The 25,103-nt window shown below is 38.1% G+C and overlaps 1 protein-coding gene across 10 annotated transcripts in view; it reads left to right on the top strand.

Annotated features, from left to right (window-relative positions):
- Dgkb (diacylglycerol kinase beta) overlaps positions 1-25,103 on the top strand; it is a 744,334-nt gene that overhangs the window by 200,007 nt on the left and 519,224 nt on the right. For all 10 annotated transcript variants that reach the window (XM_040743220.1, XM_040743223.1, XM_040743219.1 and 7 more), the window contains 2 exons: positions 13,811-13,951; positions 24,179-24,228. In XM_040743220.1, the coding sequence (XP_040599154.1) occupies positions 13,811-13,951; positions 24,179-24,228 (191 nt within the window). The remainder of the gene's footprint in view (positions 1-13,810; positions 13,952-24,178; positions 24,229-25,103) is intronic.

Raw genomic sequence — 25,103 nt, 5'->3', positions numbered from 1 at the left:
AGAAATCAGGTAAACAACAACATTCACAATTTAAAATACTGCTCGTAATATAAAAATATTTGGGGGCAATTCTAACCAAGTAAATGAAAGACATGTATGACTAGAGCTGCAAGTCTTTGAAGGAAGAAATTGGAGAAGATATAAAAAGATAGATTCCCCCATGCTCATGGATTGGTAGTATTAAACTTATTTGAAATTCTGGCAATTTATTCAATTTTTACCCCCATCTAAACATATGATGTACTTTTTCCATATCATATAGAAAATAGAAATAGAAATTGGGGTTGTGACTTGGCTCAGCAGGTTAAGGCAATTGCTGTGACACCTTATGTCCTGAGTTCAAACACCAAGATTCACATTGTAAAAGGAGACTAGACCCAGAAAGTTTGTATTTAATCTACACATACATGGATGCAGCATGAAACTGTCCCCCATACATAAATAAAAGTAAAAGCTTGAAAAAGAATAAAGACAAATGGAATTTTTTGTTTGTTTGTTGGTTTTGTTTTTTGAGACAGGGTTTCTCTGTGTAGCTTTGGAGCATATCCTGGTACTCACTCTACAGATCAGGCTAACCAACTTGCAGAGATCTGCCTGCCTCAGCCTCCCAAGTGCTGGGATTAGAGGTGTGCACTACCAATGACCAACTGACAAATGGGAATTTTAAATGATTAAATTGGTATTCTCACACATTACATGCCTCAAAGTCTCCTCCCACACTGTTCATTCACTCCACAAACCATGAATATGCACAGTATCCCCCAGAGTGCTGATTTTCTGGATGTCCCATAAGACAACACTCTTACAGTCCAAAGACAAATTACTTTCTATGCCAACCTTTATCTACTTGTCTTGATGACTTTAATCCTCAAATTGTCCATTTCTAGGCATTATAATGTGTAATTCCTTCTCTGCACAACATTGTGCTTAGTTAAACAGAAGTACTTTACAGAATTCGTTATGACCAGCATTATCTAGCCACTGACAAGATCACAGCTGCATTAATTGTTGCTTGGGTCCTCTAGCAAGATCCCAAATCCCAGTGTCTACAATTATAGAAGAAACCTGAAAATATTACCTCTGGGTTTCCAAGTTCAAGTTTAATGAGTGTGTTTATGTCAAATTATAATTTTCCAAGGAAACTAAAAATTCTTGACTCCCAAAACCTGTATTGGTAAACCAGTGGGTGACTCCACACTTCTGAGATACCCTATTCTGCTATGACATTAACCTTTGACCTATGGAATATAATTAATAAAGTAATGATATTACAGTCTTTATCTGCCTTCTTAATTCTCTGTCTTTCTTCCCCATGAGCTCCAATCCTCTTCTGTAGTCAGCTATTTCTAATGATTGAAGCATGTGCTGGCCACCTAGGACCCTTGTTTTTAACATAATTAAAGAAATTTAAGAATTTTTTGAGAATTTCATACATGCATATAATGTATTTTGTTCATACCTCCACTAGCCTTTTTAAAGCCCTGTCATATCTACCTCCACAGTTCCCTCTCAATTTCCTGTCCTCATATGTCCTCTTTTATCATTATCATCATCATCACCAGCATATTATCACCACCAACACTCCCTGAGAACAACTAATGCTGCCAAATATACATGGGTGTGCAGCCATTCACTGATGTATGATCAACCTACCAGGGACCACTCCTTAAATAACATTGTGCGTCCCCCACAGAGCTGTAATAGCTCTGTCAATAGCTCTGAAATGAAAGGATAAGTCTCCTGTATCCCGCAATTCATATGGCAAATCTAACTGTTTTGATGATGGAACAGTTCTTGTCCAGGTTTCTGTGAGCTCTTTGGACATTTTTTTTATTCTTGATTGGGTTGTGTTTTGAGATATGGTCTCACAGTGTAGACCAGGCCTGTATGATAGAGGTACAATTTGTTGGATTATTGTTAATGTATTTATTTCATTCCAGTTTGATTTATTTTAATTGTTGATACTTAAAGTTTCAGACTGTAGACATGCTTTATTTATGATATATTTCAGCTTGAAGTTATGTTATTGTATGTGGATGTTAATATAGATTTGGTGAGTTAAAAAAGAAGTATAGATAACCCATTTCACTATAACCAACTTTGCTAAAATCTTGTAAAACATATGAGCATGTTTAGACACTCACTCACAAATGTACGGTATTATAATGGCTGTTAAAAGGTTGACCAAAATGGAAGATGAAAATTTAGAACTCTCAGTTGTGGTTAATGCTCCGTATTTTCTCCCAAATGTCTATGAACTAATTAATGTACCTCATAGATCATTTCCTGAGAGTCAGGAGACAGCTTCTCTCTCTCATCACACACATACATTTAAAGTACACAGCTGTAATTTAGATTGCCTTTGAATTGCACTTGTACAGTCTGTTTATCTCTGTTTTCTTAAGTGGGAATAATGAGTGTTTCTATTTCACTGAGTTTAAAGAGTGAAAATAATAATATATGGAAATATTTAAAAGAAAAATAGATAAATTCCAAATAATCAATAAATGTCAGCTTATCACCACTATGCTTTGTACAGACTGTAGTATTTTGGTACATATATCATGAGCTAATTTTTCTTTCATTTTAATTGTTTGTATAATACCGTACATTCTATAGGAGAAGTCAAAAGTTTAAAAAATGCTATTAGAATTTCATTCTCAGTTCCCTCTCCCTCCCCTCCTACCCCGGCGCCTCAATCCTCCCAACCCCCCATGTGTAAAAAGATAAATTTAAAAAAAAGGAGAAGAAAAAAAAGTTCCAAACACACAATGAGGCAAGCATAGCTTCCTACTCCCACCCACAGCCTGTGGTCTTGAGTCAATCAGTACCACATGTGGAGCTGTGTGGGCGTGGTTAAGGCTTGGCTCACAGAGTCAGAGAAGACTGTAGACATGTAGTAAAGCTGTTGAGACTGAGAAAATCTTTAAACGGATGCATTTTTAAAAAATGGGTAAGACAGCAATAGAAAAAATAAATACTTAAAAAATAATAGTAAAGTCTTTTAAGAGAGAGTAAACTAATATAAAAGAAAAAAGCCACATAAAGACTGCAAATACACGGGGTACTTGGATTCTGTATGGTGCTTTTTGACTTTGAATTGTTTGACTGCTAGTGAGTGAATAGCAGCAGCTGAGAAACGTACGGATTATGGAATAGACTGTTGAATAAAACCAGCCTACATAATTAAAAAAAAAAAGAAGAATGTCATTCAATGTGCAGATTATGGGCAAATGTGAATTATGTTCCCTAATCAGTAGTTGATTATTCCTATTATTATTATTATTATCATCATCTTCATCATTATTTATATCCAGATAAGGAATAGGCATCCATATTTTCACGGGGTCAGAGGCTCACTTTGTAGCTCACCTCAAGCTCACCAAGAACTCACCCAGAACTCTACCACATGAGTGCTGATATTACAGGTGGATGCCACCATGATCAGCTTTATCAACTGTCAGTTGCTTATGTGACAGATATAGACAAAGAATCCTTGAGACTTGGTGGTCGAACAGTATCTGAATCTTCAAGTTCCAGGTAATGGGAGATATCCTGCCTCAAAATACACAACATAGAGTATTTAGGAAATTAATGGATTTCATCCTCTGGCCTATACATTCACAACATGGATGGCAATATACAATAAGACAGCTACTGACTACTGGTAGCTACTCAAATTTAAATGAAGGAAAATGTCCACATTCACTCACAACCTTATATCTTTTTAAAATAGCTATGCAATTTATGCTATTGTAAACTGGAAAAGTTTACAATGGAAAAAAGTTTACAAATGTAAACTGGGAAAGTAATAGTGGAAAGTTAGAACATTTTTAGTGTTGTTGGAGTTTCGTTTTATTTTGTCTGAGACAGGGTCTCATTTGGCTTGCAGTGGCCCTCAGCCTTGCTGTGTACCTGATCTTGGCCTTGAACTTTGGGCCTTCTAGTTTCTATCTCTCAGGAGTCAGCTGGGATGGCTGGACCATGGTGGTACAGATGGATCTGTTTTGTTAGCCCTTCTAACGTGAGCCCGGAATTAAGTGGCCTGTCTTTGGTAGTTTACTCCTATGCAGTTTTGTGAAAAGCGATTGACACGACTCACTGACTTTTTACCTTTTCATCTCCCAAACGGAAGCATAGTTTCAAATAAGAACACACTGAAAAATGTTGGACCCAACAGCCCAAGGTCTGTTAGCACCTTTCCTTCAAAGTGATCTCTGTACTCCTACCCACACGAGCCTACACTTCTTGTCTGATACCTACCTAAGACTCTATAATTGATATTGCTTTCCCTTGTTCATATATATGAAAGCAGAACACGTTTCAGGATTTGTTTCGCCCCACACACTGGCCAGGGACTGTCCCACTATCTGTCCTCACATTATAAGGAGTCACGTTTTATATTTTCTATAGATGAGCCTTTTTTTGCTTCTAGTTTTTCTTTAGCACAAAAACTAAAAAGAACCACAATGTAGGTTAGAACAAGTATATTTGGGTCTTTAAGAGGTTAAGTGTCAGAATAATAAAATATATGACAGTAATGTGTCAAGTATAATTGTTTGTCTATCCATGACACTAAATATGACCATAAATATTGGCGCAATAAATTGCTTTATAGGAGAGATCAATTTCTGCATACTGACAGAATAAAAACAATAAAACTATAATTTCTAGTGTTTTAATACCTTGTAGATTTAGAAACATAAGTTACGATTGTAGTTTTGCATATCTCCTTTGTAGAGCTGAAGGAAAGAAATGATTATGCCTTTGCCATTATCTAGAATTGTTTAAAAACAATGCAAACTGAAGCAAAGTAATTTATTCAGTGTGCATTAAAAACCCATGTGGCCAGGCAGTGGTGGCACATGCCTTTAATCCCAGTGCTCAGCACTCAGGGGACAGAGGCAGAAAGATCTCTGTGAGGTCGAGGCCAGCCTGGTCTACAACAGCAATTTCAGGACAGTCCCAAAGCCAGAGAGAAGGCCTGTCTTGGAAAAAATCCATGTGCTAACTTTGCCTACTGTTACAAGGCTGTGACCTCACTCATTACTTCAGAGATGGAATATGGAATATCAGGATTTCGGGGCCAGTCTCAGTAATCCAGTAAGCTAGAGAGCCAGCCTGGGCTACACTGACTCAAAAAAGCAAAATAAAACAACCAAATAAATAAAAATAGGCAAAACAAGCAAAGCATTTATTAAGTACTGAAACTTGAGAGACTGTGGAGATGACTCAGACTTTATGTGCTTGCTCTGCAAGCATGGGACTCTGAGTTTGGTCCCCAGTCTCCACAAAAATGATAGGCAGAGAATCAGAGACAGGAGGGTCCTCAGTACTTGCTAGCTAGCCAGTGTAGCTTAATCTTGGAAATACTGGTGTGGTGGAGAGTCTCTCTCTGAAAGGATACACTGGGAGAAATTGGAGAAGACTCCTCATGCCAGCTTCTGGCCCCCACATGTATATAAACACATACACATACATATAAGCACACACTCTTCTGAGCCTTGATGTTTATTTAAATGTATTCACGATGAGGATCATTTTAAGCCAGATGGGAGTTGTAAGTGCTCACCTTTCATTTCTGAGGTCCTGAGAATTTTCCTCAGCAAAAGACTGAAGAAGCATGTCACAAAAAGAAATCCTTTTTATTTTTTCCAGAATGCGAATCTGTCTAGATGAGAATACAGGGAAAGTCATGTATAACGTAATTTCACTAATGTTGTTCTTGTTATTACAACTCTGGGAAAAATGTTTATGAGTATATACATATAAACATGTATGTGTACATGATGACATTATCATTCAAAAATACCCTTGAAGTAAAAATTGTTTATTCCTGATAAAATTAATGAAGTATAATGATGATGCCTGCTTTTCCGGTGGTTTGTTGTGTATCACAATAAATATGCACATAATATAGTTATATAAGAATGTATGAATATCCATAGCCTCTGTGTGAAATTTCTGTTTTATGGGCAAGACTTTAAAGTCGTAAAAGCAAGGCAAGTGGGAGAAACTGAAAATTCATATCAATCACAATATTTAGAGCTAAATACAATCATTTGAGGCAGAAGTAACAGCTTTTGTTTTACCTGGTCTTCATGTTCATTCTCAAGAAAATGTAAAAGAAAAAAATACTGAACTATCTATTGGGAGACATAAATGTCATTGTTAATGGAAAATAGAATTGAGCCTCTGACTCTTCATCAGAGGACTCCACTTATCACACAACGGAGGATCCCTGGTCGAGGGAGCAGCCTGGCCTCTCTGTCATGTATCATCACTTGTTCAATACTTGGTTAATGCAAACTTCTTAAAAGGAAGGACATTTGTAAATCTATGAAGTGGAAGGAAATAAGTAAGAGGAAGTACCTCCAGCTAGATTTACGTAGAGAGAAAGATTAAAGGCTATACTACAAAAATATCCTGTGTCAAGAAAGAATGAGTCACAATGCCTGGTTTCAGAAAGTGAAAATATGAAGGAATGTGTTTATTCCCTAAGTGAATGTATGCTGGTGTTATGGAGATCTTTGGAATGGGAATGAAACTGTTTGATTAATCACTTTCTTGGATTAACCACTTCAAGTTTATTCAATTCTATGGTGGAAAAATAAAGGAAGCATCCAGGCAATGGAATATTGCTCAATGCAAAAAGAAATGATTAAGTCATCAAATGACACAAAGGAAATTAAACTACATGCTATTTAATGAAATAAGCTTGTTTGAAAAGTTACCTCTCATATAATTCCTGTTAAATTATATTCAGTTACTATGCCCTAAAATATTTAAATGCCAACATATTTTTTGAGACTGAGAAATGTGGCCCTAACTTGTGCACAGTGGCTGTGTCTTAATATCCTCTATTTCAGGCAGCAATTACAACTCTGCAATGCTCTCATAATCAATATAGGTAATAGAATTCCTAAGTAAGTCACTGTGTTTGTCAGAGTTTCTATTGCTGCAATGAAACATCATGACCAAACAGCAACTTTGGGAGGAAAGTGTTTATTTACAGTTCCAAATCACTGCCCTTGATTGAAGGAAGCCAAGGCAGGAACTCAAAGGGGCCAGGAACCTATAGGCCGGGGAGGAGTGCTGCTTACTAGCTTGCTACACATGGCTTGCTCATTTTGCTTTTCTGTAGAACCCACGACCAGCAGCCCAGAGATGGTCAAGAAAATGCCTTACAGCTGAATCTTACATTACCATTTTCTCAGTTGAGTTTCCCCTGTTATTTGGATAACTAGTTTTTGTGTCTAGATGATAAAAGATTAGCCAGCACGGTCACCAAGCATAGCAACTGGAGGAGAATATTGATAGTGAAGAATTTTGCATATTGGGGATGGTACACAGGGTGAGAATTGACACATTCTTTTCTTTATCATGCTTTCCATTTACAAAATTGTCTTCATAACTGTAAATATAAAACATTAATAATGCCTGCTTTGATATTTTCTTGTCAAAATCATTGTGAAAATGTCTTCTCTTACCTGAATAAAGTTTCTTTACTTTATCTGAACAAAATTTCTTTACTGAGTTTAAACCCTATAAATCATTACAATGGATATATATTTTAGCACTCTAATATGTTTTAATTAGCCTTTTGGGAACACTTTTTAGTTTTTCATTGTGCATATTGCATATATGCCTATATTTTTGTACCTTAAAATATTTACACTATAATGATGAGAATTAAATGTACAACGAAGCTTTTATTTACAAAAATGTTAACAGCACAAAGAGAGAAATATTTACTTATTTTCAAATTAGCATAGTGAAAATATTTTCCTTCAAAAAGTGATGCTAAAAATCTGTAGATACATAAAATAATGAGTGGTTGCCTGAAACTGAAGGCATATTAGCTGCTCATGAATGCAGATATTTTGGACAATAATAAAAAAATCTAATACTGATGGTAGCAATGGATGCCCAATTCTGTGAACAAGCTAAAGCTATTTTAAATAAGAGAGTTGCATGGTACATTAATTTTATACTTGTAATAAAGCTAATATTTAACACAAAATATTGAGAAATGAAATATGTATGTATACAGACTTTCTCACAATACATACTATACACAGAAAAGACAAAAAGAAAATAATGTGACCCTCTTCTCCATTCTACCTTGAGTGTAGTATTATGAAAGTGAATAGACAGAAATCTTTACCTTTAAAAGAAAATACATTTAAACTTTCTTCCACAAAATGAGACAATGTTCTTCCCTTTATCAAATGTTCTACTTGAAAATTTATGTTAAAGTGTTAATCTGGGGTTTTGTGTGGTGTGAGTCATTGTATCACACTGCAGCTTCTGCGAAAAGATTTTTAATTTTTTCCCTGTTTAATTTTCCCCCTTTTCTGTTAAGAGAAGCTTTCCTTGAGAGGAGCCTTTCCGCCAGCCTGGTTCCAGAACCGCATCAGTCCCAAATAAACACACAGGAGGCTATATTCATTATGAAGCTGTTGGCCTTGTTTGTCCCTTACTGGCTAGCTCTGCATTAAGTAATTACCCCATAATTGTTAATCTAAGTATGTTTCTTACCGGAGAATAGTTCCCGGCTTCCTACCCCATGTGGCTACATCTCGAACTCTCTTGTGTGTCTCCTTCCCAGAATCCTCCTGGACTCCTAGTCCCTCCTATCTAGGTTTTCTATAGGCTCAACAGTACTTTATTGACATATACACAGGACTTCCCCCAACATCTCCTCTTTTCTGTTTAAACAAAAAGAAAGGTCTTAACTTTAACATAGTCAAATTGTATATAACAGAACAGTTATCAAATAAGAACATAGTTACAATATTTTGTCTATTAACATTTAGCAAGATCTAAAGAAAATATCATCCATCCCATCCTTGTGAGTCCAAAGTCCTATATGTAGCTTATCTTTTATCATAACTAAGGAAAACTATAATTATAACTATCTGTCTTCAACTCCATCAAAGACCACAGAAGGATAATATATAAACACTAGGATTGACAGAGACATCTTACTGCCTGGACAGTCACCTGAAGTTCCTCTGTATTGTCGGGGCATCCATTTTCAGCCCATAGGCCACAAAGTGTCTGGAATACTTCTCAGCAAAGCAGGAAATTTCACGCTGTCCATCTGCGTTGGCAGTCTGTCAGTCATTTTTCTTTGTCCTGCAGAAAGTCTCGTAGACTCTTCATCAAGCAGGAACCCTGTAAGACTGAGTTCAGTAGTCACTTTCCTGTGGGTCCTGCATGTCCAGATTATACAACAGCAGTCAAACAGTCTAGGCAAGAGGAGTTTCTTGCCCAAATGGCTAATCTTGCCACGTTGAAAGCAAACTCCATAACGAGTTTCTTCGATGCCCATCTTCCTCTCAGACATAATTGGTGCTGCCAGGAGCAGACATTTCTCATTGTCAAGAAAAACCCTAAACCATTTTAAATGCCATGTTCTGAAGGTCTTTGAGAGGTTTGAAGACTGTCCATCTCAAATATATTTCTGTATATCTAGAAACCTAACTTATGTAACTAGAAATTCTATTCTAAGTAACTATCTATAGTCTGTATTCAATTATGCATTACGTTGTAAAAGATCAGTATAAGCACAATACTTAATCAAGAGGAGAAATATAAGCATCACAAAATTGACCTTGATTTTGTCTCAATAAATGAAAAACAATACCCATACCATAATTCCCCTTTTTTACCATTAAAAAAATATTGGCTGTGATCATTAGCCAATTATAAACAATCCCATTTAAATGAAAACAAAGATTTATAAACAAGATGGGAATTGGGACGTCGCTCATTCCAAACTGCTTCCTGCTGGAAGGGGGCGCTGTTCATACCATGGGGATCATGACAAAACACAGAAACCTGTATCAGTCCGTATTTTCGGGGCCTGTAAAACTGCATCATCCTAGCTGTTTCAATTGTTGGAACATCTGGTCCACTGCTTCTGGGGGTCTTGGTTCGTCAAACCACAGAAGTCTGGAAGAAATCCTCAGCTTTTTATGTTCTGTGGAAACATAAGCAAAAACTCCTTTTCCAAGTAACATATCCTTATACTTAAATTTTGAAGTCAAGGCATTTTCAAAAGATAGAAGTTGGATTAATTCAGCAGCATTTATAATCAAGTGTACTTTAGCAGCAGTTCCTTCCTGAGCAAGCAAAAAACTGAAAAACACAATAGTGTACAGTATCCAGACTCTCTGTGTATTTTCCATCTTTGTGTGGCTTATTTATTTATCTATTATTATTATTACTCTATTTCTTTCACTTTTGTTTATTTTTCTCTGAGACAGGGATTCTCTTCGGAAACCTGCCTGCCTCTGCCTCTGGGGCAATTCCTACCTGCGTGCGCCACCACAGCTGGCTTTTGCATTTATTTACCACTTTGCCGTTTCATTTTCTCTCTCAGTCTCACGTATATTTTTAAACACACTGTAAACCTTTAGAGGTTTTGTTCATCCAAGTCTGACTTTACTGTAAATCTTTATGTTTTTCTGGCCACGTGTCTTATCTGTAAAACCCACTGCTGTTTTAAACTGCCGTTTCAAGATGGCGGGCGTAAGCGTGACTCCAGCTACCGCCTCAGTCCATGCTGACCTCCAGCAAAAGCTGCCACTTCCAGCTGTACGTACACACCTTTCAATCGTTAGCAGAGTCTCTTAAAACAACCTTGCTGTTTTGTTTTGTTTTTTTTTTTTTTTTTATGCCGAGTCAGGAAGACTCCAGTAAGTGAGCCACGTGAATCTCGGCTTGTCGCTAGCAAAACAGAGCACACCTGAGAAAAATGCTGCTACCAAAATCTGTGCTTCTCTCCGTTTTCTGTTTCTAAAATTCTTTTAAATCTTTTGTTATTTTGCGTGGAAATTCATGATCCCACTCCTGATCACCATTTTGTTAAGAAAAGCTTTCCTTGAGAGGAGCCTTCCCGCCAGCCTGGTTCCAGAACCGCATCAGTCCCAAATAAACACACAGGCGGCTATATTCATTATGAAGCTGTTGGCCTTGTTTGTCCCTTACTGGCTAGCTCTGCATTAAGTAATTACCCCATAATTGTTAATCTAAGTATGTTTCTTACCGGAGAATAGTTCCCGGCTTCCTACCCCATGTAGCTACATCTCGAACTCTCTTGTGTGTCTCCTTCCCAGAATCCTCCTGGACTCCTAGTCCCTCCTATCTAGGTTTTCTATAGGCTCAACAGTACTTTATTGACATATACACAGGACTTCCCCCAACATTAACTTTTGTTTTATTGGGGGCATGCAGGGGCAGATGTAAAGGGACAGGAAAAGGAATGGGATCAAAGTACATGATGTGAAAGATACATACAGTAAATTTTAAAAGTCTTACTAAAAAAAAGGGTTAAGATAAATTTAGCTGATTACATCATCAAGACCCTGGGCTGGGCATTTGAGAAGGAGTTAGCCCTCCAGTTGGATGAGTCATGTCATAGTTTATCACTGTAATTCGCTGCAAATCTTCAAATACCAGCACCACAATGTTTTCTATCTTAAGTCAAAAGCCCTGGATGAATTTTAGTTGGCCAGAGTAATTTCGGGAGAATGATAAAGTCCTTTTAAAGCTCAGTATTGCCTATGATGGTTTGCTTTTTTTCAATTAAAGAGTTTGTATTGCATATGCAGGCATACTTGAATTATGAAGAAAATTTAATTTAAAATATATAGCTCACTGAGAACTATGAGTGAGAGTAGAGTTGTGGATAATGAAGTGCCATATCACAGTAAGTAAAAACAAAGGGAGGAGATGAAGGTGTCCCACAGATGGGGCTGTGATATGCTCATGTGCAGGTGATCAGTCAGAAGGTCCTCTGATTAAATTTAAAGAATGAAATGAGAAGTAAGAATCATGACAAATTGTCATAGGAAATATTTAATTGTTATGAAAGCCACAGGTTGTGTGTGTGTGTGTGTTAATGTATGAATTATTTTCTTTATTTTCATTAGTGTACTAAAGGAAACTAATGCATAGGTTGGTAGGGTTAAATGAGGAAGACAGATGTGTGTGGCTCGCTGTGAAACCCTGGGACAGCCGTATCAAAAGCTGTTTCTCTTCTGTCGAGTGAGGATAATATAGTCGACCTCACAAGGCTAATGCGAGAATTAAGTGAGATGAAGTGTGAAAGCCCCTGTTAATAACACCTGCCTGATATTAGAAACACTCATTATTGGGACTCATTATTAGGGACAATATCAGCAATGCTAAAACCAAAGACTCTCTCTTTTATAGAGCATTACATTTGATATTTGAGAATATTGGGACGCCCAGATGATATAACAAGATGTACAGAAAGAGTCAGAGTTGCAAACAGTTCTGTCAGGAAGATACGTGCCAAGGAAGGACAGCTGGTCAAATTACATTTGCTTCAAATTAATCTTCCCCATAATTGCTGACATATTAGGAATCCAGGAGACACTCAGCCTACTAGCCACCCTGATCAAATACTTCTTGGCAATGTATACCTTGGTTATAATTGAGATTTTCCTCCAGGTGCTCCTGATGTGGTTTTCTATGAGATGAATCTCCTCTGTGAGGAAGCTCCTGTAATAATATCAGTTGAGAACAGATATGTAATGTCTCCACCGTTGTCTTAGAATAGGGCAATCATAAGGCTTTTGGGAACAGGGGCCACTGAGCTGGTAGCTCAGCAACTGAAAGTACTTGCTGCTGAGCATCATGCTCTGAGTCCCAGCTCTGTAACCTGCATGATAGAAGAACGCAACAACCAAGAGTGGTCCCGTGATATCCCCCACATGTGTGCCATAACATGTGCCTGTGCGTGTGCACACCACACACACACACACATGCACACACGCACACACACACTCACACACGCACACACACTCACACACACACACATGCACACACACACACCAAATAAATAAGATGTAGCTAAAAATATTTTTTAAGATTTTGAAAATAACATGAAGACTCTTTTTTTTTTTAAGGGAAATACTCATTGTTTGGATCTGGCTGGCTTATAATTTACCAGTCTGGTCTTGACCTATATACATCAAGAGAGGACTATATTAAAAACAAACTACAGCCATATGCACTACCTTTCCTCAAAGTGCCTATCATGCTGGTCCTGATTCCTTTTTATGTTATGCTTATTCACATTTATGGACAGCAGGATGGCAAGTAGATTTCTCATTTATGGTGATGGCAAATACTTGACACAAATATGTGTTTTATGAAGGATTACTTACTCTCAGTATATAAATCATCACATGACAGACTCACATCACTTTTTCAGCATTTTATGAAAGGGCAATTCTTGGTATCTTTCAAGTAAATTTTTATTTGTCACTACCTAGGACAAAGACAGGAAGACTGGAAATGGGTCCCTTATGCATTCACCCTTCATATCATCTCACACACCCTGGGCAATGCTAAGGTGACTTTCTCATCCTACAGTGGTAGACCACTTCCAGGGGATCCTGGAAGTCTCGATCTTGTTTGCTATATTCACAGTACACATGGAAAGATAATATAAGTTGGTATTGGAGTGCATTTGGTTGTGTTTTTTCAGGAGGGAGGTTTCAATGCAGGGTTTGGAGGCTGTCCTGGAACTAACTACCTCTTGTAAAACACATAGGTCTTGAACTCACAGAGATCTGCCTGTCCCTGCCTCCCGAGTACTGGGATTAAAGGCGTTCAACACCACATTTAAGGAGTGTGTGTGTGTGTGTTTGTGTGTGTGTGTGTGTGTGTGTATGCGCACGCTCGTGTTCATAATACCCAAAGCTATTTCCATTTCATGCTTTAGATCAAGTAAATATTTTAAATGTATGATTATAAATGTATTTTCCAGGTCTGAGAATGAATAAGGGTGCCATCACCCCTCCGCGTTCTTCTCCAGCTAACACATGCTCCCCAGAAGTGATCCACCTCAAGGACATTGTCTGCTATCTGTCTCTCCTTGAAAGAGGAAGACCGGAGGATAAACTTGAGTGTATGTTTCGGGAATTGTGTTTGCTCCCCAAGCTGGGGGTGGGAGGAGAGAACTCTGTGTTGATGCAATCATAATTACCTAAATTGTTTTTCACCTAAATGAGCTTGGTTAAAAAAGAAAATACCTTTTCTCATAGTCAAACAAACAAAAAGTTAATATTAACTTCAACTGAAAATTCCTCTTAATTAGAATTCTGAAACATTACATTTTGATAAGAAATATTGAAGGTTAGTTACTATGAAATGAAATTATATCCATTTCTAATAATGTATCAAATTTCATTTGTTTCCATTGACCTTGTAAACATGTCTATGTATCATATGGCTTCTAAATGTTTTCTCTCAGGTTTTGGGGCAGTTAACAAGAAGCAACTAGAAACTTTGAACTTTTTGAAAAAAATGCTCTACCAAATGCCAAAGTCCTGTTATATGAGGAGGACTTCCCTATTTCCCTTCTATACACTCATGCAAGGACACACACACACACACACACACACACACACACACACACACACCTTATACTCTTCATGGCAACATCCCTTCGATATCAGGTTAAAACTGTCTTTGGCAGAGAACAATTTCTCAAATGTCTCATCTATAGGTCTTGGTTCTGTATGCTATAAATAATTAAACAGGTAAACAGGTATCTTTGTTTCTTCTTCAATGTGACAAGTAGAATCTTTTCACAAACTCAGTTAACCCTCTTTAATAAACTGTGGTGACTGAGCTCTCTCTGGTGGTAAAGCATACACACTGCAGTGAAAGAGTATTCTCAAACATTGATTCTGGAACTGATCATTAATACCCTGGGCTCTCAGTAAAGCTTGTTATCACTAAAGCAGTCACTGTATACTCAGAAATTAGATTAACCAGATTATATTAGAGATCATTAAAATTTTACTACTGAATGAAAATGAAGATTATAAAACCAAAATTCAGAATTTTTAATAAAATTTAAAATACTGTAATGAATTGAAATTATAACTACAAAGAAATTTAATTAAATTAATGGTAACTTTTTGTTATTTCTCACATGTAAAGCATTTACTAAGCTTTTTTAGGAGTCACAGCAGCTTAGGTCCTGAATAAACCATAGGAGAATTATTTTTTAAATATCTATTTATTATTCATAAACATTAAATAACTTCAAGATTTATTTTGTATTCCTAAGAAGTTGTTAGAATCTCTTTCCTTCCAAGTAAAACAGTGAAATTCTATTGAAGTGATGGCCAAAATGTAAGTTTGCTCAGGTGTCCTCACTGCCACATGTGCGATGTTGAAGATAAATATATTTCCAGATCTGAGAATTAACAATGGCATCTTCCATCCCCCCTAAAAGGACCTTGGCACTGCAATTTTATTATTTGCAAGCCAACTAGGAGAACGTTTTGGATCCATAAGAAGCATGCTTCTTGGTTCCGTTCTTAAAGCCACACATCCTTTGTCTATAATCTCAGGTCGGGCATTCACTTATTCTGAAGCACTGGATGACTCCAATAAAGCTGACTTGCTACTCGCTTTTCTCCAGTGGCTTTCTTCTTTGTTCTTTGAGGTTCCCAGGTCTTTTTCAAGCATGCAGCTTACTGGGTGCCATTTGCCGTTTTCCTTACTTGACACTTATACAAACTAACTTCTGTGTCCTGGCGATAGTACCTCGGTGCGCTGGCGATAGTACCTCGGTGCCCGGGTGGTGTTACCTTGGCACCCTGGCATTCTTATACTTTTTCTCAGACTGCCCAAAATACACACGTGCTCCTGACTGTGTGGCCATCACTCTGAATATATATCACCACATTCAAGAATTCTATGGTTTTACTTTTTCTTTTTAAATGTCTGGTATTTCCCCACATCGATGAATAAAATCTACTCTTCATTCACTTCCTTAGCAATTTGTGGGTTTTAACCTGTCCTTGTTTGCACATTTATGAATTCCTAACATTTTTATAGTTTCAGTTCCTAGAATTAATTGTAATAAAATGTACATTGCTAGTGTCTAATGAACTACATTGCATAGTTACTTAAAGTTATGCCATTTTAAACATAACATGAACCCTAACTAAAAAGAAGAAAAGGCAATTAAAAAGGAACAGAAGTGAAGACAATGAAAACAGAAAATTGTTACTTGTGGAGGAGAGAACTGAATTTACATCTTCCTTCTGTGGTAGATCACCAAAATGGGATGGAAACACCTGGGTTCAGGTCAGATGTTCCCATAAAATTACCCACCAGAATGCCTTGCAGGGCCTGTATGTTACTGCATTTCCCAGGATGAGGGACCTGACAATTTTCTGATGAGAAGGAATGTGCATGAGACACTGCTGCTTTTCGCCTAGGATCCCCATTTAGAAGAGGAATGGTGTCGCACCTGCTGTGCGGCCTGCATCCGAGAATGTAGCGAGGTGTTCGGGATAGATGACACAGAGACCGGTCGGTTGCTTTAAGAAAACTTTATGCTTCCCAAGTCAGCTTAGGAGGAGACCCCAGTCCGCTTAGGAGAGAGCTCTCTCAGGAGAAGTCTCTCCAAGAAAAAGGAGCTTCCCTTTTTAAGGTCTTCTGCCATCCATCTACATACAATTCCTTCCAGACTTCTCACCCTCCTGGCTAGTGGTTTAATCTCAGGCCCCAGAATCGGGGAGACACCGCAGGGGAGACAGGAAGAGGCATCTAGCCGTAGGGGGTGTGAAAGTCATGGTATCTCAGTGAGCGAGTCCTTATCTGAGCCCTATCAAGAGCTTTAAAGCACTGAATTGTTTTCAGTAAACATTACACAGCTGCCTACTCCCAGGCCGAAGGGGAAGTGGGTTTCTGCTCAAGGTCTGGTGTCCCCACAATTCACCCCTTTTTATTTTTAAATGAGGCACTCCTGGCTTAGGTCAAGTAGGGTCACCCTCCCTGGCCCGTCTTTGGGGGACCTTGAACCCCTGTCTTAGGTGGGAGAGGGTCTTCCCCACAGGTTGCCCGTCTTTTGAGTGGCCCCACCCTTAGAATCATCTGTAATAAGGCTTTATGGCTATCAGGATTGCCATGGGCTAAGGCACTTTGAACTCAGCAGGAAGCCAGAATGCCTACTGTCACTGTTACCATTCCTAGGACCCCCACTGACATAGCGCCTCTCTGTCATCTGCCCATCCCCCCATCTGGGCCTTAGTATTCTATCACCAGCCTTTCTTTGCTACAAGGGTGATTTATAGTTACAATTTGACGGTCAAAACAGTGATAACGTTTACAATCATTTTAAGATCTACTTAGGAAAGCATTAGAGAGTGCACTTGCACAGATACATTAGGTACAATCATTGATGTTACACATGTAGCATTATAAAAAATATGAACAAGAGGCTTGTGCACTATTTACAGAGTACCAATTTGTTCCTGTGGTGATGTAATCTGTCGATTTAATGTCAGTAGTATCAGCCGAACATGTAACCCGAGTCAAAGTCTTTTTGTCGCACCAGGACAAACCACATTTCTCCAGAAAAACACACTGGCATAGGTGTGATTCCAGAAACAGGAACTACCAAGTCTGATATTTCAAGTGACCATGTCCTGTTCAAATACTGAAAAGAGGCTTTTGCCACTCATCACAGTCCATACCAATGTCCAAATGTTTTAAATGGGTCCTTTTTCCCCCAAAGGGAAAAGCTGGCAAAATGAATTCTGTTGTTTTAAGGTGTATCAAAGGCTAGCTGCTAATCTTCCAGTTTTGTTGGCTTTGGGATAAAAACTCATGGGTCCAGGAGGTTGATGTAGCAAGCCTGATGAGAAACTGGAAATCTCGAACTGACTGTTTTATTTCTTTCTTGGGCTGTAGATTTGATGACATCAAGGGTCAGGAACACCGACTTAGGAGATCTCGAACTGGCTTGAGCAGGCTCCCACGGTCTCAGGTCCAGTTTTCTCTGCTCCATGCATCTCACCAAATGTTGTGACAGCTACTGAAGCTTTATTCTTTTTCTGTAAGAAAACACAAACATGCCCTCGACCCCAAATTAGGGTCTTCCCTACTGTCTAGTGTATGGATGTTTCCATTTGACCTGAGCAATAGTTGTTTAACTTCCATCACGTCAGAATCTGTCTGAAGCAGATTCCTCACTGGCATTTACATTTTAAAAATTTTTAAATGAGGAGTGGATTATTTAATGAATCATGTGGGGACTGGGGATATTACTCCCCCTTTTATTTTTAAATTTTGTTTGAACTGTTGAATTTGGACCATAACAGTAGAAGGATTTGTCTACCCTCCTTAGTCAACTATCTAGGTGAATTGGGATCACTATTTAAAGTATTAGTATGTCCTTTAAAAGGGACATAACCATTAAGTACCTTTGAGAATCATTTAAGGATTGTAAACTATACTATGTCCCAAATAGTCCTTTTTTTTTTTTTTTTCTAACCTGTAGCTCTCACTAGCTGACAAGGCCTCATTTGCATCTGAGCTGACAAGGCCTAATTTGCATCTACACAGACACCTTTGGGGGTGGGGGCCTGCCAAAGCGGCAGGACAGTTCCCTGAAAAACCTCTCTCTCTCTCTCTCCTCTCTCTCTCTCTCTCTCTCTCTCTCTCTCTCTCTCTCTCTCTCTCTCTCTCTGACTGGCTCTGAGGGCTTAACTTGAATTTTTTGTTAAAATATTAACCGACTGACTGGATGTTTCTTTTGGCTATATCTAAATCAATTTAGGTAGTTTTTAACTGTTTGAAGGGATTTAAGTATCCCTATAATCACATCCAAGGCAGTTAGAACAGTTGCTTTTGTCAACATTTACGCATTTACATTCCACACTTCATACATACTGACGTGGCCACGTCCATACACACAGACCATGCATACATATCTCTCCTTTTGCCTAGGTTATGATTAGTTTGTTGAACTGAAACTTCTTTAACAGAACAACTCCAGTCAAACTTTTAATTAAAACAAAAGGTTGAAAAAGTCCTGTATGTCCCTCATCATTTCTTCATTAGAGAAGTTTTGAGCTACACTCAGGGGCTACAGCCATACCCACTCCTTGTAATTCTGTAGATGCAAAGTGGAAAGGCCAGGCTTTTGCCAAAAGTTTTTAGAAATGACTCACAAAATTCAATAACCTACCCTATATAAATGTAACCAAACATTTTTATTTTATATACCTTTGTCTTTTTCTTTACTGAATACTAATACCTCATTTATTAACTGTTACCAGTTTATTTAATTTACCCATCTTTAATCTATCTTCCCATTGAGGATGATCCTCCAATCTACCCTCCAACTGAGGGCAACTTCTTATCTTAGGTTCCCTTTCTTTTTTTACCTTTGTTAGGTAAGGCCTAGACATTTAATCCAATCCACCCTTCAACTGAGGATGATCTCTTAGGTTTCCCTATTTTCCTGACCTTTGTCAGGCAAGGTCCTAGTCATTTAATCTGGTACCCCTAGCTTGGTACCCCCTTTTTAATACATATTATAGCCTTACTTATAGGCTATCCTTTTAGATCTCTGAGTTTTTCTTTACTTTCCTGACCTCAGTGGATCAGGTGAAAGACTGGCCTTATTTATTAACTTTACCATTTTTTTTTAATTTATCTGTTTTTAATCCATCCTCCCATTGAGGATGATTTTCCAATCCACCCTCCAACTGAGGGCAACTTCTTAGGTTTCGCTTTTCTTTTTTGACCTTTGTTAGGCAAAGGCCTAGACATTTAATCTGGTACCCCTAGCTTGGTACCCCCTTTTTAATACATACTTATAGCCTTACTTGTTGGCCAGTCTTTTAAATCTCTCAGTTTTCTTTTACTTTCCTGACCTCAGTGGATCAGGTGAAAGACTGGAGATTTTTTTATTTTATTTCTTATTTTACCCTCCTTTTTTTTTTTTTTTTTTTTTTTTTTTTGACTGGGTTTCTCTCTAACCTTTTAGAGGCTGTCCTGGAACTCACTCTATAGACAAGGATAGCCTCCATCCTACCTACCTCTGTCTCTTGAGTGTTGGGATTAAAGGCATATGCCATCAACACCTGACTCTAAAGATCATAGCGAACATCCTTTTAATCTGGGACATTTAAGCCTCCCCCAGTAATGAACCATGGACTCCCACGTTCAATCCATATTAAAAAGCCTTCCATGGTTGTAGTCCCCTGTTCTTTAAGTAACTTTTTAACTTGATACTGTAATTCAAGCTTCCCAGAACTATTCCCCATGGTTTCTTTTCTTTTTTCCCCAATCTGTCCCTGGCCAGAAAAAGAGACGAACCCGCTCACTTACCTCGCTTTCACGATCTCGGTGGGACTTCCAATTGTCACACCTGCTGTGCGGCCTGCATCTGAGAATGTAGCAAGGTGGTCGGGATAGATGACACAGAGACAGGTCGGTTGCTTTAAGAAAACTTTATGCTTCCCAAGTCAGCTTAGGAGGAGACCCCAGTCTGCTTAGGAGAGAGCTCTCAGGAGAAGTCTCTCCAAGAAAAAGGAGCTTCCCTTTTTAAGGACTTCTGCCATCCATCTACATACAATTCTTTCCAGACTTCTCACCCTCCTGGCTGGTGGTTTAATCTCCAGCCCCAGAATCGGGGAGACACCGCAGGGGGGACAGGAAGAGGCATCTAGCCAAAGGGGGTGTGAAAGTCATGGTATCTCAGTGAGTGAGCCCTTATCTGAGCCCTATCAAGAGCTTTAAAGCACTGAATTGTTTTCAGTAAACATTACACAGCTGCCTGCTCCCAGGCCGAAGGGGAAGTGGGTTTCTGCTCAAGGTCTGGTGTCCCCACAGGATGGATTATGCAATTTCTCTCTTCTGTGACAACTCACCACCACCAATTTACCAAAAAGGACTGTTGCCTTGGCATTGGCATTTCTGATTCTTTCTTGTTGGCATTAGATAGAGACACTACATTGTTTCCAACATTCAAGAAAGGAATGTGTCTTCTACCAAAGTGAGGATTCTGACTGCTACCCATTTCTCACCTTGTCCTCCTCCCCACCAGCCTTTCCTCGCAGACATTTGTGCTGTGCGAGAGTTAGCTTGAAGTCTACCCCATTAAAAAGAAGCAAGTACAAATGCTGGAAAATTAACCATTTCTTCACCTGCCTTTTCCTAATCCAGTCCTCTGGAATCCCTCCATGAATGTCTGCCCTACTCACTTGGAAAGTGTGCAACAAAAATATATGTGTTTTGGGGTTGCATGAGGATTCCTTTTTTTCTTTCCTGGTGGCTATCATTTTGATGGTCATATGTGTCAGCTGCACCATTACCAGACACACATAGCAGCCATTTTTCCTGTCCTCCACAATCACATTCCTTCTGTCCCAGTGTTCCTGACCCAGCTCAATGACACTAGGAACTGTTCTCACATTTCAAATCCTCCTGCCATCTCTTAATAGGACATAGTCTGTTGACCCTTATGCCTGCGAGTAGTGACAAATGTGTAACAAGGGAAGTCATCAGGAAAGCATGAAGGGAGCTCATGATTGTCATTAAGAACTGCCATGTTGCCACCGTGTGTAACATTAACCTGAGATTCTGAAATGCATTACTAACAGGCCCTAATAGCCACCATTGAGTCAGATTTCCTATAGATTACGAATGAAAGTGACTTCATGCACAAGTATTTTTATTCGAGGAAGGTTCATGACTTCTTCACGGCTATATGGTCCCTTTTTATTTGAAAAAATCGTGAATTAATGGGAGAGTATTTTCCTATTATATTAGATTTCAAAATTATCTAGGCAGTCATTTTTTAACTCCTGTCCTTAAACTATTAGATATTGAAAAAAAATCTGTAACTGGAAATTTGCATATTGGAGAATTTCCAAATTCAGTATCATTAAAATGAACACTTTGTTTTGTTTAGTAAATACAGCATTACGTTTTCATATCAGTAGTATATCACAGAAAATAAAAAGACTATACAGTTTGCGTTGAAAGGTATTCAGTGAAAATCTTAGACAGAAAAAAAACCTGAAAGAGGAAAAGTTTTAGAAAAATAGAGATTTTCTCATCTTACATAATGTGACTCAGCTCTGACCTTTTAGCTGAATTCAAGTGTGGGCACATAACTGTTGCTATGTAAAGTAAAAAGACACAATTATAAAAATAGGAAAAAAAGTGGGCTAAGATAGCTCAATTTTTGTAGCAAGTCCCCACCTCTGAAACATCAAGTTGACAGAATAATCTGAATATTGGGCTTATTTTATTCTGGTACAGAAAACATCTATAAATCTATACTGGTCTGCTTTTAAATGTTAAGAAGAAAGAACATTGCTAATATTTAAGATTCAAAAGGTGTTTTCACCAATATTATTTAGAAGGAGGATTTGAAGATGGAAAGTCTTCAAAGACTTAGCAGCCTGGAAAGTGTTTGTTTTCCTGGAGCTAATGACTTTTCTTTTCCTGTAACTAATCAGTCTTGAAATTCTCAAATTTAAATTTTGTTTAAGCACGTGTGATCCTTTTACATCTTTGGTGACAGTCTTCATCTCCTCCCTGATGGCACTCACTGCTTTCTCTGGAGCCATCATTTGAATGCTGCCCTTCAAAGGCAGAATTTCACCTTCTTGATTGAATTTGTTTTCATTTTTGACCTTTGCCTTTTTCTTTCATTACACATTTGGGATGTACTTTGCTTTTGTGTGATGACGTTTTCTTTAGTTTTTTTTTCTGATATTTCTTAACTTAATCTAGAGTCTATGTGCACCCAGGAGAAACTTTTATGCTCCTATTCTTATTCCTAGGTTGAAGCTTTTCCTTTCTTATTGGGTCCTCTTGACTCAGTTGCCAGGGGTCAAAAAACTGCAATCGATTTGAGCCATTTAAGTAGGTTTTACAGGTATTTTTTTCCAGTTGAAATAAGAAGAGCTGCTGTTCCCCTACTTCTTCGATGGGGCTGGGCTTAGCTCACCTCACCTGTTCTCCCTGTGGGACTCTTGCCAGATGGTGTGTGAATTCCTTTTACCTAGAAAATTATTTTTTGTATTTTGTGCTATGCTAGAAAAATCTTAGATGCTCGTTGTTGGAGGCCTTTTTCTTTCAACATTTTATCCTCAGTTATTGAATATTTAAGGGAAAGCAAAATCTAGCATGGTTAAATACCTTAAAATTTTAACAAGCCTTAATTCGATAAATACACATTTCTTCCAGTTTTGTATCTTCAAGGCTTACTTTGCTATTGTAAAAGAATATAAAGTCATAGTTAGTTTGATGACATTTCAAAATGTAAAGTGATACACAGAGAAATTTTGTATCTTGTATAAATTATGCCTTAGTTGTTGGAATTATGTAACCATTAACTTCAAGAATAATTACCTTGATACCCGCTCTCTAGGTTGCCAGTGTCTCTGTAAGCATGCAGAACATAGATATAAGTTCCTCCCGGAAATTATGCAAACTCAACATAAACCCTCACTTCCACTCCTCTGTTTTTACAGCTGTGTCATTCTCCCCTGTGTGTACCTTAAGATGACACCTGCATCCTCTTCCATGCCATCCTTGGGGTATTTGAATTATCCAAGGGAGGCCTCAGGCCTTGGACTCCTGCTCTGCTTTTCTTAGCCCAGTAGGGGAGTCTGTGTGCTGAATTTCTGCACTTGATTAGTTTAGAGATGAGGTACCCAGTGAAGCCTGGCTGCAGATCCAACCCAAGACACCAAGTGGTCATGCTAATACCGTATGTGTAGGAGCTGAGATTCTCCTATTATAAACTTCTGCTTCCTCTCTCATATTCTTTAGGAGAAATAATAATAGGGGCTTGTGTTTGTGTAGTGAGATCTACCTCCTGGGCTGCACCCGTGTGACCCATTTCACTTGACTGCCACGGTAGAATGTGAGCATAATGGCAGGGTGATTATTCACATGTCAAACATAAGAAGACAGTACCATGGAGTATAAATTTTAACTGATATATGACATTCTAAATCCATTGCTTTTCCACCTCCACTCTGCCCTTTAATAACCAGATTCTGGATATTTTGACTTCTCCTTCATATTTGAATTTGTAACTAAGGATCAAAAACTGAAATTTAAGAGAATAATGCTACTTAGTTTTCTCTAGACACAAACGGAATATTGTAAACATAATTGGAAACCCAGTATTTTAATTAACCAATTCATTCTCAGTTTAGCAAAAACTCACAAATAAAGGCTTGGAGCAGGGGAATTGAAGTATTTATCTTAAATGGAAACTAAATTTTGAGAAATCTACCTTCAACTGATCTGACATTTCTAATCGCTAAACTTTTGTTTCCATATGTTTTTATTCTAGTTATGTTTCGTCTTTATGACACAGATGGGAATGGCTTCCTGGACAGCTCGGTAATTTTTTCTTCAAACTTCTCTGAAAATTGAAAGAAGCAATGGCTAAATTCATAGCTATCGCCACAGAAGGCACACACACCTCACAGAACTTACATCTACTCAGGTAGCATTTTTGTCAGCTGGACAGAGAGGACTGTGAGCATTCTGTCCAATGGATTTGAAAATAAAATGACTTTTTTTCTGCACTAAGCTTGGTAAAAGAGGAGAATTCTAGCTTTATGAACAAAACAGGCCAGAGCTGAAACCGTGATCTAGAAAACTGTCTGCAGGATTCACCTCTAAGATAAAGTATAGAGTAAGCATATAGAATTTAAAGAAATTGTGAAACTGACTTATAATTTCCCCTTCAGGTATTCTTACTCACAAACGGAGTTTAGGGAAGAGAATATACTTACAGCCTGATGTGAGAAATCTGTTCTCAAAAGCCCTCATTTAATTTTGTAAGAAGTTTTCATTGTATAGCTTAAGTGAGAGAAAAAAATAAAAGGCAAAAAGTGTATCTGAATGATAACCTGAAAAGCGTAATTAAATGTTTCATTTCTAATATATGGGAATCAATGGTGGCTTTCAGAGAAGTAGAAATGAGACACCCTTAGTGCACATCAGTAGTTCATGCTGCACTCAATTCTATTCTGTTTTTGCTGATAATATATTTTGTGCCTCCAAGAAAAATACAAACAGTAATATAAGAATTGATGTTGGTTTAGCCATTTCCAACTGGGTGGCTTTGTCGATTTCTGTATTGTCATTGTGGCAATGCTGAAGACTGAACCCAGGGAATCACTGGATAGCAGACTCAGTTCTAACTGTCAAAATACATTTAAAAGAGAGGAAATGCACATAAGCGTATGATATGGTCCATTGGAGCACTT

This window comes from Mesocricetus auratus, unplaced genomic scaffold (assembly GCF_017639785.1).
Source record: "Mesocricetus auratus isolate SY011 unplaced genomic scaffold, BCM_Maur_2.0 Super-Scaffold_15014, whole genome shotgun sequence".
NCBI lineage: Eukaryota > Metazoa > Chordata > Mammalia > Rodentia > Cricetidae > Mesocricetus > Mesocricetus auratus.
Note: the sequence above shows the minus strand (reverse complement) of the source record. Positions and strands in the feature narration are given on the sequence as shown.